At 36.5% G+C, this 13,313-nt stretch overlaps 1 protein-coding gene across 1 annotated transcript; it reads right to left on the bottom strand.

Moving 5' to 3' along the window:
- Window positions 1-9,364: 9,364 nt before the first annotated feature.
- Window positions 9,365-10,595, bottom strand: LOC149010960 (S-adenosyl-methionine 4-1-methyl-2-pyrrolidinyl-3-oxobutanic acid methyltransferase-like). Its single transcript, XM_089162523.1, has 5 exons — window positions 10,539-10,595; window positions 10,134-10,353; window positions 9,948-10,036; window positions 9,629-9,883; window positions 9,365-9,547 (listed from the first exon to the last, which is right to left on the bottom strand). The coding sequence occupies exons 1-5, from the start codon at window positions 10,593-10,595 to the stop codon at window positions 9,365-9,367; spliced, it is 804 nt and encodes a 267-aa protein (XP_089018649.1).
- Window positions 10,596-13,313: the final 2,718 nt, after the last annotated feature.

Below are 13,313 nucleotides of genomic sequence, written 5' to 3'. Positions count from 1 at the left end.
ACATCAAGGGTCAAGAATCAAGCCTCCAATCGGACGGTCAAGGTTAAAAGGAATCTTATCCCACCAACCTTATCTTATCCTTATCCTTGAAGATTGCTAGCAATCCAAAAAGATTTAATCATGGCCATCAATCAAGATTTCAAGGAATCCAACGGATGTCCATCTTCTACAAGGACCCTCCTTCTTCTATAAATAGCAGAGTGCTCTCAAAGGAAAGGAGGTTGGTTTCTTTGCAAGATTAGAGAGTTCAGAGGAGTGCTCCTCTAGGAATAGGAATTCTTCCCCCTTCCCCTCTCTGTATCATCTTGTAATGGTTGTAACAATGCAGTCTTGCATCTCCGATGCATGTAACAATGTTCTTCACCACGAAAGATCCTAATCTATCCCTAGTATCAGAGCCATGAAGGCGTGGTGTATGATTAGAACAACTCCGGTGTAACCCAAGCTTTCTCCGTGTAAGTCCGGTTACCCTTACCAATGCTCCGGTTACCCTTCTCCTTGTAACCTTATCTCTTCATCAATGCATTCTCATTATCATCTATGCATGAAAGGGATGGCTCTGCCGACCTTTCTTTTATTTTTCTTGCATCATTTGCATATGGTCGAAATATCGCCTAAATCTCTTTCTGTTATGCATTTAATTTCCTTAATGCTTTAAATTCTTTATTTTTCTTGTATTATTTTCTTATGGTCGGTTATACCACCTAAAATTTTCTTTAATTTCTGTTATGCATTTCCTTTTTATCACTTTTTTAAATTCTTTACCTTTTGTCCTATAATTTTCTTTATGCATATTTTCCTTTCTGAAAAATATTGTTCATACCTTGTTTCTTTCTTTTTAGTTTGGGTATATTGATGGCTGGATTTTCCGCCTGTTGACTTACTGTTTTGTTTATATGCTTTTGAAATCCATACTTTTATTTTCTTTCTTTTAATTTTCTTCCTAATAGTTTGGCTAGGGTATCCGAGAAGTAAAAAAGACCGTCATGGTTTGATTCCTAGAGGTGAGGCAGAAGGTGTGTAAGTCCTCTTTTGTGCTAGGTCTTAGTGACGGGAGAAGACTTCTCTAAGTAGACCCCTTTCTTTTAGGACGGAAAGAGAGAGTTTGAAATTATGAGTGTGTTTTCCCGAAGCATGTCTTCATCTACCGTGCGCCAGCAGGAGACCAATTTGGCTACCAGTATCCTTAACCAAGAAGAATTGAATAATGACTTTGACCAATCCTTGGCAGAATGGAGTATGCCCAGAGTACCCAAAAAAGAAATTTACCAACAATCAATCTTCGATTTTAGGGAAACCATTAAGACCGTTGAACAAACAATTCGTGTTTCTTCTGAATTAGAAGAAATCCCTCTTCTACAGAAGCAAACAATCCTCAACATTAAACAACAGTATAATTACATCCATTTTGGGTGTGTCCAAATAGCTATTAAGCCTCTCCATCGTGAAGGATTAAACACTTCCCTCATTCTGGCCCTTAGAGACCAAAAATTTACCCAATTTCAGGATTCCCTGTTAGAAGCGGTCGAGACAAGTCTCTGTCGAGGACCAATCTTCTTTAACCATTTCCCAAATTTAACAATATCCCTTGATGATAAAACATTTTGGATTCATTAGTTGTTAACCTCCAAACCAGTGGTTATGACATGAAGCCTGGATCCATACCAATTTCCTTAGTTTACAGAATTCAATACAAGGTTATGAAATCTGTAGCCCCTAAGGCCCTTAAGAAATCCACCAGAGGACGAACGGAGTTCTTTGAAGGCTTTGATTGCCAATCAAGAATGATTCAACCCAAGTACGTTCGTTGGGAAGAGGTTAGTTTTCCCGCACAATGGACCTTTTAGACTGTGCAGCCTCAGGTCAGACCTGCCTCTACCATTGCATCAATAACCCAGGACCAATCTGGTCTGGTAACAATGTCTTTTGACAGGATGAACCCCTCCGGCAGGCTACGAGGTGAGTCCTCACAGTCTATTAAATACCACCAACCATCCAGAGCTTCTTGCTCAAGCATTCCCTCAGACTCTAGTAGTCTAATGTCTGAACCTACTATCAGGCTCAGCAACCTAGTCACCAACAACCAAATTGCCCATGGTGTTTACACCAAAAGAGATCAATATGAACTATCTGAGGACAGCCAAGCTGACCCGGGGTCACCGACTCCTTCGGCTATGGAAGTTCCCCCCAGGAATTCTTCATTAATGATGATTATGTCCGATCGACCTTTCTCGATCGATAAAGAATTGCTCCGGCAAGACTTTAGCAGCCCTGACAATGCCCTTAGGAAAAATTGGTTTAACAATAAATTCAATCTTCCTGAAAAAATTCAGATTCGTGATGCTTGGTATCATGACATGGAACAATACAAAATTAACATGAGATTCTTTGTTTGGTTTACCTCTTATGCTGAGGAACATCAGATAGATTATCCATGGAATAATGGAACCATAAATCAAACAATTTACCCTTTCAAGAAATGGCTCGTCAACAAAGCCAAAGAAGCAATAACCTCTGTTCATCCCCCAATAGACCAAATCAAATTAAAAATTGAAGGTATAGACGTTTTAGATGCCGCTTTTAAAAACAACGAAGTTCTTAAAGGTAGAAGTCCTAAAAACGTTGAAAAATTAAGTAGATCTGAAATGCTTAACGAGATTGAATCCCGTTTAAGCAGCCTCATCATTCTTGATACTCCTGCAAAATCTGCAGAAGCGTCTGCCCCCAATACCACTCACCGAATCAAGATGATTCAAGATGAGTTTGATTCTAGATCTGATTCAAGTATGCCCATCATTGAGACAGTCCATGAAATCAATACTGATAACACCAATACTCATCATTACCCTCGAATAACAAATAGCTTTTGTAAGTATAAAGATAAGTATCGGAAACGACACAAACCCTTTACACCTTACCATAGATACAACAATACCAAAGCTTTAAACAATAGGCATACCAAGCCATTAAACAATACCATCAATATGATCCAAAATAAGGACATTACTACTCATTAACCCTCATCATATTATACACACCCAGGATTTAGACAATCAAACTTTGCAAACAACAACTAATGATCTCAAGAGTGAAGTTAAACTGCTTAAAAAGGAGCTTGTCCTCCTTAAAAAACAACTTCCTAACAATCCCATCCATTACCCCCTGCCTTGTGTCCCTAATCCAGACCAACTTATCAATGGCATCCATTCCCAACAATGGCATGTTGAGGTTAATCTCATCATCAATAAATCATTTAAACTTTCAACTATTGCCTTAGTAGATACTGGTGCAACCTCCAATTGTATCAAAGAGGGACTTGTCCCTACTCAACATTATGAGAAAACCACCCATAGACTTTCTGGTGCCAATGGCCAAAGTCTAGGAGTCAATTATAAATTGTCAAATGTCCACATTTGCACCAATCAAATATGTTTCCGACAAGTCTTTATCCTTGTCAAAGATATCATCACCAACGTCATCCTAGGACAACCATTCCTAGAAATGATCAAACCCTTCACTGTGTCTAACAAGGGAATTTCAACCAAAATCCAAGGAAAACAAATTTTCTTTGCTTTCTTACGAGAATCTCAAGCTCGTGAAATAAGCCAAATTAACCATATCCAAGCCAAAGAACACCAGCTCCAATTCCTACAAAATGAAATCACCTAAAAACGTACTGAAGAACGATTGTCTGAACCATTTATCCAAAAACAAATCCAACATTTCAAAAATATCTTTGAGAAGGAACTCTGTTCTGAATTTCCTGATGCCTTTTGGCATCGAAAGCAACACATTGTCAGACTGCCTTACATCAAAAGGTTTTCTGAAACTCAAATACCAACAAAGGCTCGTGCTGTCCAGATGACTCACGAGCTGCAGGAGGCCTGTAGAACCGAAATCAATGATTTATTACGTAAAAGGCTGATCTGCCCCCATAAATCCCCTTGGAGTTGTCCAGCATTTTATGTCAATGGTCCGGCTGAGCAAGAGAGGGGTACCCCTCAACTTGTTATCAATTACCAACCTTTGAACGAGGTACTCGAATGGATCCAGTACCCTATTCCAAACAAAAAAACCTCCTTCAAAAAATACATCAAGTAACCATCTTCTCCAAGTTTGATATGAAGTCTGGATTTTGGCAGATCCAGGTTCACGAACAAGATAGGTACAAGACCGCTTTTACTGTTCCCTTTGGCCATTACGAATGGAAGGTAATGCCCTTTGGCCTTAAAAATGCCCCAAGTGAATTTCAGAATATTATGAACAACATCCTCAATCCTTACCAACACTTCACCCTGGTCTACATCGATGATGTCCCGTGTTATTCCAAACAAAGATCCGATTTCTAGGCCACAACATTCACCAGGGAACCATTGTCCCCATTGACAGGTCTTTAGCCTTTGCCGACAAATTCCCTAATCTCATCCTTGACAAAACCCAACTGCAGAGGTTCTTAGGAGCCCTGAATTATGTCAGGGATTTCATCCCACAAATTGGATCCCATTGCAAGCCGCTTTACTCTCGGCTCAAGAAAAATCCAACGCCGTGGTCACCAAACCACACCAAGGCTGTCCAAACCATCAAACACCTGATCAAGACTATACCATGTCTTAGCCTTGCCAATCCTGACCTTCCCAAAGTCGTTGAAACAGATGCTTCTGAGCTAGGTTACAGAGGTATCCTCAAACAGACTGATCAAGGGAAAGAAGTACTTGTCCAATACACCTCTGGAGTTTGGAATCCGGCCCAGAGGGATTACAATACTATTAAAAAAGAAATTTTATCCATTGTTTTATGCATTCAAAAATTTGAAACGGATTTACTTAATCAGAAATTTTTAGTATGTGTTGATTACAGTGCTGCAAAACAAGTATTGAAAAAAGATGTTCAAAACATTGCTTCAAAACAGATTTTTGCTCGTTGGCAAGCATTATTGTCCAGTTTTGATTTTGACATTGAGCATATCAAAGGAGAATTCAATTCCATCCCTGACTTCCTAACCCGTGAATTCTTACAGGGATGCAAGACTACCAATACTCCACCTTTTGATACCATCCAATAAATCCCCTCTTTGACCGAGACTGTTTAACAATTGTCTTTTCCCCCATTCTTGAGAAATGTTAGCCATCAGACATCTTTGCAACTGGGCTCGTATCTATGAAGCCAGTATTAATGAAACCACCCAGGAGATTCAGCGAATCCTTGCAAGAACTGGTTGGTCCAATTTTGATCTTGATAATTATCAACGTCTTGTTTCTGATCTCATCCGATGTCGTCGACTCCTAAGCCAAACACGATACCGATTAAGGATGTATACTGCTTAACTCTTTATCATTCTAGTCTATGATCATATAATCATGAAGTATTTCATGATTCACTGCAGACAGATTATGGTCTACAATCTCTTGACTAAAAATGATTGCCTGAACAATCCTTCCAGTTCCCAGGATGCGAAGTTGGGAAACCGTTAACCATAACGGCATCAAAGAATGGTCTGTAAGCCGTGAGGGTAATATCGGCACCCTTTTACCCAGGGTAAAACATGGGTTACCGTTATTATTCCGGCACTGAATAGTCTGATATGTCTAGTCAGTAAAAAGGGCAACCGGTTCATCATTCTGGTTTAAGAATGGTCCAGCCAATATCCGGCTTGGTCAAATAGGATAAAACAAACCAGCCAAAACCCGGCTCAGCCAAATTGGGTTAATCATTTTTTAGCCAGACCAATAGGGAAAACAGTGTCTGTGACACATGGAATGCCCTGGAATGGTTCATCATCTATAATTTCTACATCCAATGGTGCAAGATGAAGATTTGCATCCAATGGTGTAAAGCAAGCTTATCAAATCAATGCAACATCAAGGGTCAAGAATCAAGCCTCCAATCGGACGGTCAAGGTTAAAAGGAATCTTATCCCACCAACCTTATCTTATCCTTATCCTTGAAGATTGCTAGCAATCCAAAAAGATTTAATCATGGCCATCAATCAAGATTTCAAGGAATCCAACGGATGTCCATCTTCTACAAGGACCCTCCTTCTTCTATAAATAAGCGAGTGCTCTCAAAGGAAAGGAGGTTGGTTTCTTTGCAAGATTAGAGAGTTCAGAGGAGTGCTCCTCTAGGAATAGGATTTCTTCCCCCTTCCCCTCTCTGTATCATCTTGTAATGGTTGTAACAATGCAGTCTTGCATCTCCGATGCATGTAACAATGTTCTTCACCACGAAAGATCCTAATCTATCCCTGGTATATATATATATATAACCTATGATATGTGAGTATATTTCTAGATTTTCTACTAAAATAGCTACCAAAGTTGTTAAGTTCTTAAATTTCAAGCTTAGTCCTCACAAATAAAATGGTAAAGATGTAAATTGCTAGTCAAAAACTTATATTCAATATGTATTCATGTCTATTTAGAATAATTTACTTAAGAAAATAGCTATCCGATTATCATCCGATTGCAACTGAATCCATTCGAAAACCAATAGGATATTACCCGAATCCGTCTGAATATAATAGGATGCAGATGTGGTAATAATCCAATCCAAATCTGGTCCATTTACATTCCTAACAGAAACCAAAAAACCTAGCCCTTACATAGTAATACCTTAGCCATTTCGAGGTGGCTGGAATGGAACCCTTTCCTAATAAGATTAGGAACTACTATAATTATGTGCACCACCATGTGATGAATCTAACTTGTATTATGTAATGTAAGAATACTAATACTTATATAAAGAGAAATACAATGAATTACCAAAAATACCCATATGAAAGAATGCAATGTACAACCAACTTCCTATGTTGACTTAGATTTAACAAAGCACCTTCAAGAAGACAAGTGTTGATATCAACTTAACATCGTCCTTGCTTGAGCCACACACCTTGCCTAAAGATAATCTTCTTTGTCTGACATCAACCAAACTCGCATGGTCTACACTGAGTCTCGATCCTCTACCTTATGTTCCCTTCACCCTCCTCTATACAATTAAGAGGGAGATGCCCACCTCTAAGTACTGATAAGGTGGACCATAAATGAATTTTCTTCCAAATATGTGGTAGAAAAATGTAATAGAAGCACAATCCCCTACATATCCCAACTAGCAAGACATCTTCTTGAGATCTTTTTTTTTTTTTCATTTTTTCCTAATGTAGTTATCTAACCCATATATTTCCCTTCTCCCTTCCCATGACAGGTGGCCAATTTGGGTTGGCCAAGCCTGGCTTAGAGTGGTATAGATCAAGATTAGATTATTTTGACCCTTATTTGGTGGGTCACAACTAGGCCTAGCTAAAGGTATGTAGGGTTTTGAAAAACCCAGCCCAATCCAATCTTGTTATAATTGGACATGAGCCAGAGTGTTCATCCCTTGTAACTCATAAAAACCCAACCCTAGTTCCCAAACCCATTAGTGCAATTAAATTACAAAATTACCGTTTCTGACACTTTCACATTCCCCTTCCATAACCTCGTCATCAAGTCTATGGGACCCCTCAAATTTATTTTTAATCTCCGTGTGGTTTTGGATAGATTTGTATGGAGAGCCTGGCATGGATCACATGAAAACCATAGTCCTTAGTGAAATGTTAGCCACGTTTTTTCTTTTCTTTTATTCTCTTTCATTTTTTCTTTCACCGTCTAGTCTTTTCTTCTGTTGTTTAACTATTCAAATACGAATGTGATTGACGTGATGTTAGTTTTGATACCAAATATTAAGTATTTAATTATATAATAAAAATTTAAAGTTGATGTCAGTTTTGATACCAAATATTAAGTATTTAATTAATATAATAAAAGTTTAAAGTTGATGGCACAGATTGAATTAAGCCCTTCAATCTTCTTTTTTTTTTTTTTGGTAGACGCTTCAATCTATCTTACAGACCTAATCTAGTGATCATACACAAAATTGGATTCCATTAGATACGTAATTAAATTTGCATATCAACAAACCAAACAGTTTAATAATAATTTATTTATAATTTTCAACAGAGAACATGGAGCAAGTCAGCGGGATCTACGGCCTCGAGCTTCTCTCATGTTCCCAATCACTCCAATTTGGCAATTTATTGAAATTTAAGATTTTGGATTTATTCTCATGAGCATTAAAATTTCAATGTGGTACAGTCAAGTGACTTGCTGGACACCCGATCATCAAGCCAATCGTACAGTCCATAAAAAATCATTAAACAATGGGCTATCTATGCTCATCAATGGATTCCATGGTTGTCTCTTTGTGTTTCATAGCCGTCATTCCTCTCTCACTCGCTCACTCCATTTTCAGATTCTAAGAAAATCAAATCAATTGTGACATGCAACAGAGAAGAGAAGGCACGGGCCATACTGAAAATCTCTCATTCCATACTAAAAAATGAGAATTCAATGGGTCACATGTCGACCCCATCTGCTATTTAAGTGGTTGAAAACTAACGAGGGAGTACATTGTTCTCTCATGATGGGGAGATGATCTGAACTCAAATTTTGTTGGGGGAGGAGAGGGGATTTACTAACACATTGTCCTCATGTACTAATAAATCCTTAAATTTCTTCAAAATTTTAATTGGGATTTTTAAAGGAGATAGTTGCTTCGATCAGGTTTTACAAATAGTAGAGAAACAATGTTGGTAGCTGAAATAAAAAAAGAAGCCATAGTAATGGTTAAATGATGGTTTTCCCTAATATGGACAATATGATGGTTTTCCCCAGTTTGACTTTTACTGATTTTAGTTTTCTTTGTACTTTTATCAGGCTATATAGTATTGATAGACCACAATTTAGATCTATAATTAAGCAGACCTTAGAACTTTTGTATGTTACTTCAATGTTAATTTCTTTTTTCCTTCACAATATGAAACCACCACAACTTTATCTTTCCCTTTTCGTCTAGAGATTGAGATTATAGAATATGATGAAAATAAGAATGTAAAGAAAAGAGAAGAAAGAAAGAAAAAAAGAGACTTAGCTCGACACATTAGGCTTGAAAAAGAAATGCCGTTGAGTGAAAACTTAATTTTCCAACGATGGTCTAGAGAACTAATCAGATACATATATTAAGACATGCAACATTAATGACCGCACCAGCCAACAATCACAATAACATTTATTGAGGAAATAACCAAAGTGCATCTACTTATTACTTGAGGAGATGACCAACATTAATATTTTTACACTCCTCAAGGTCCTAAAACATCACTTTGCTCTCAAGGAAATAACAAAATTAACCAGCTTACCCTCTTCCTTTAAGAGGTGCTTGCTGACATACTCCATGAACCTGCTAAATAAGGTACTAATGATAGAGTCTCCAAAGTGGTCAACAAGCATGGATTCAAAAATAGCCCTTATATACTTCGCAACCTTCTGCCCTCTTATAGAGGTATCCAACATAAACTCATTGTCATCAGTGTCACTTGCGTCCAATTGGTATCAAATATTTCTAAGTGATCAAGATAAAATGATCCTTCTGCACAAACTATACTCTCTAATTCTTTGCTAGAAGGCATATAGAATGGCAAATTGAAAGAATCCACTTTGGCTTCCTCAATGCGACCCTAAAACAAGATAAGAAAACTTGTACAAATTTGAAATACTAAGAGGAAAATTGTACGCAGTCATTAATTAAGCATGTATACCTCGAAGACCAAGTCATTTAGTGAATTAGATAACAGGTCCAAAATGCAACTCTCTTTGCCAAAAGGATCTTCACTTCTCCTACCAAGAAATTTCAAAACCATTCTTCCTTCCGGTGTCATTTCCTTCGAGCGCAAGCTAAGAAACAAGGAAAAATCCTTTTGAAATTGCACTAGGTAAGCTTTTAGCACACTAGGAGGGCTTGTCTTTGCCAAGTAAATATTCCCCTTATTGTTACTTCCAACTATTGAAGGAACCTGTAGTTTTCATTATACATAAAACACGTGAGCGTGCATGATATGTATCAATTAGGTTTCAAACCTGAGAGAGCCAATGAAGGCTGTAAGTGGAATGAAAGAAGTCTATAGTACTGCTTGGAAAGAGCCTCTCATAGAAAGAACTAGGTAATCCTGTGATAGAAACTGGCCCAAAATTTTCACCAAAATCCTTCTTTAGCTGATCGTAGAAGGTTGGCAAGGTTCTGAAAATGGTGTTGAAAGTCATTACTTGGAAGATCATTGAGGAACACTAGGAATTCCGGTGTTTTACAATTCAACTGATGACATGTTTCATAGATCGCTTCAATGATTAAAGTAATCACTTGTATGGTGTTAGGTCCCGATGAGCAGCCCAAATCTGCTATCCTTAGACATTGAGATAACTTGGTGGAATACAAATCTAAAATGCTTCGAATTACCAGTGGCTTTGCCCTAGTTATTGCTAGTTTCTGAAAGGAAAAAAAAACAAAGTTCATGCTAAGTTGCTTGAAAGAAATAAAAATGAAAGTATTAGAGAGAGAGAGAGAGAGAGAGAGAGAGAGAGAGAGTACAACTATAGATTACAAAATGCAATATAAATTTGTTTTTAACGTGCGAGTATAGATTTTTTTTCAAAAGATATGGTTGATCTTACTAGTGTAGCTTCCACCCCCACCCTCACCCCCAACAACCTGATAAACTCGTAAAACATGCAAGAGTTTTACCAAAGACGAAATGTGCACAATTATTAATTAAGTCTTCATTGGAAGATTACCTTCTTCTTTTTTTATTATTATTATATTTTTTTATAAAAACATATAAAATGAGAACCCCAGGGATAACTCTTGCAAAAGATCAACACTTCCTCATTAGAGATTTAAGTTTGAATCTCCTCCGGGTTAGAGGCAAAGTCTTGCCTGTATTAATTATAAAAGCTTTCTTGAGGATGTAGTCAAGGTAAGCAAGAGCTAGCCCGAATGAACATCGGATATAATAATAATAGAATATATATATATATATATATATTATAATCAAATCCACGTAATGTGCATCCAACGGTGAGTACTATAGGCACCACCACGTCAGACACACCACTAAAGCAAAATCTAGAAAAAAAGTGTAACATGAGTCATGCTCTACCAATGAGATATATATTATTAAAAGTTTTTTTCATGCTGTCAATTTTGGTTGGGCCAAAATTCTTGATTGCCCACTTAAGTGACAAATTACATGTTATTCACAGTGTATGTTTTCGAAAATTATAAGTTATCCACAGTTACTTTTTGGTTGACTTTGAAATTAAAATGATTATTTTTCCTGTGGGATAAAAGAAAGTATAAATTTATATTTTTACCAAACCTCATTTAATTTTTTAAAAATGACAAAAAGATAAATCCTTGGTTCGCACAATTCACATTGGTTGCCAAAAAAATATCCACCACCCTAGCATGAAAAATCTCTCTTTGCAATAGGTTGGTTTGTGGTCAAGAGGAGATCTACGTCCTCCTCAGTTCCTCACCAAAATCAAAGTGGTTGAGAACCATATCAAACCGATCGAGAGTTCTTCGAGTGATGATGAACCTTCAATTGCCGGCGGTGGACTCAGATAGGGGAAGGAGTGGGTGCTATTCGAGGAAGTAGTGTGTGTGTTTTACCCGAGGAAGAAATGGCAACTCTTGAAAGAGCTTGCTTGATCGAGCGATGGATGGAGAAGAAAGTGACAGAGAAGATCGAAATTCTTCTTTTGTTGAATTCTACATCTAGCTCCTTAGATTCCAGCTGTGAACAGGGAGTTCTTTTTGTAAATTTGAAAAAATTAAGTGAGTTTTTGTAAAAGAAAAAAATTATATTTTCCTTCACACCATGGGCAACATGGTCATTTCAGTTTTAAAGTTAACAGAAAAATAATTGTGGAGAACTTGTAATTTTTGAAAAGGGTCAGTGTGGGCAACATGTAATTTTTGCAATGAGTACTGTCAAGAGTTTTGGCACAACTTACGTGAGAAGCATGAAAAACGCTCTATAATTAATACTATACTTGTGCACGCTACTTTAGTGTCTGTATTACTTATCTTAAACGTCATTTTCATGAGATCAACATTTATTAATTGATTGCAAATGACAAATTAGCTTATTAGTAACATAAGATGTAGGAGAGATGAGGTATATATTAAACAACATTAGAAGGTTAGAAAATAAAGTAAGCTTTGATTACGATGGGAGGACTTGTCCTTGCCAAGCAAATATGCCCCTTGTTCTTGACCCAAAAAATAAAATAATATTCCCCTTGTTATGCTGACGTACCATTGAAGGAACTAGCTATACCATGCACACATTATGGTTATTAAAAAAATTGATCTAAAAATAATTAATGTAAATTATTTATGAAGTTCCAAACTTAAAAGTGCCAATGTAGGCCATAAGAGAAATGAAAGGAAGTGGCGTACTTACTAAGCCCCCCCCCCCCCTTTTTTAAAAATAGATTAATGCCTATAATATCTCCTTGTTTTTCTCTTTTTCTTGTAAAATACCAATATTTGCCCCCGCCCCCAATATTGGAAACAAATTTAAACATTAAGATAAATGATTTATTTGTCATTCTAATTTTCTATCTAAGGGTTATATTTGAAATCCAAGTTTTAAGGAGGAAACCATTAACTCCCAATTAGAAACTAATTTTCTCCCTAAAATTTCTCTCTATTTTTTCTCCCCCCGAGGAAGTAAATCGTGGTGCGCGCAAGCTGACCCGGATGAACTTTAGTTTAAAAAAAAAAAAAAAGTTTTACAACTTTTCTCGTGGAATCCTGGATTTTCTCTACACGATTACAACCACTCAACCAGGTTTTTTATTTATCTCTCTCTTTTTCGGTTTAATTTTTTTCTTTTCGCCCTTAATTTCTTTTCTTTGATTTTTATTTTTATTTTTTTTTCTATTGAATACTTGAATACACGATTAATGCTTTCTATTTCTTTTCTATTTTTTTTCGGTTTAATTTTTTTCTTTTCGCCCTTAATTTCTTTTCTTTGATTTTTATTTTTTTATTTTTTTTTCTGTTGAATACTTGAATACACGATTAATGCTTTCTATTTCTTTTCTATTTTTTATTATTTTTAATTTATGTTGAATATGTATTGCATGAAAGTTTATGTTTATTGCTGTTTTTTTTATTAAATTAATTATTTTTATTTGTGGTTGATTTGAATTTATTAAGTTTATTACGTATTAAAATACTTGAACACACCCTTAATGCTTTCTATTTCTTTTTTTTTCTTTTTTCCTTTTGTTGTTTTTTTTTTTTAATGTTGAGTATGTATTAAATGAATTTGCCAATGCAGGGTTGGTTGAGTGGAGAGGTCGTGGGTTCGACCTTTGCGGACGGCATTAAATTTCAAGTATTAAAAAAGCACCAATACAAAAAAAAAATATGTA

Source organism: Hakea prostrata, chromosome 7 (genome assembly GCF_041222555.1).
Source record: "Hakea prostrata isolate BN-2017 chromosome 7, UWA_Hpros_2, whole genome shotgun sequence".
Classification (NCBI taxonomy): Eukaryota; Viridiplantae; Streptophyta; class Magnoliopsida; order Proteales; family Proteaceae; genus Hakea; species Hakea prostrata.
The sequence above is the reverse complement of the archived record's forward strand: the minus strand, read 5'-3'. Positions and strand labels throughout refer to the sequence as shown.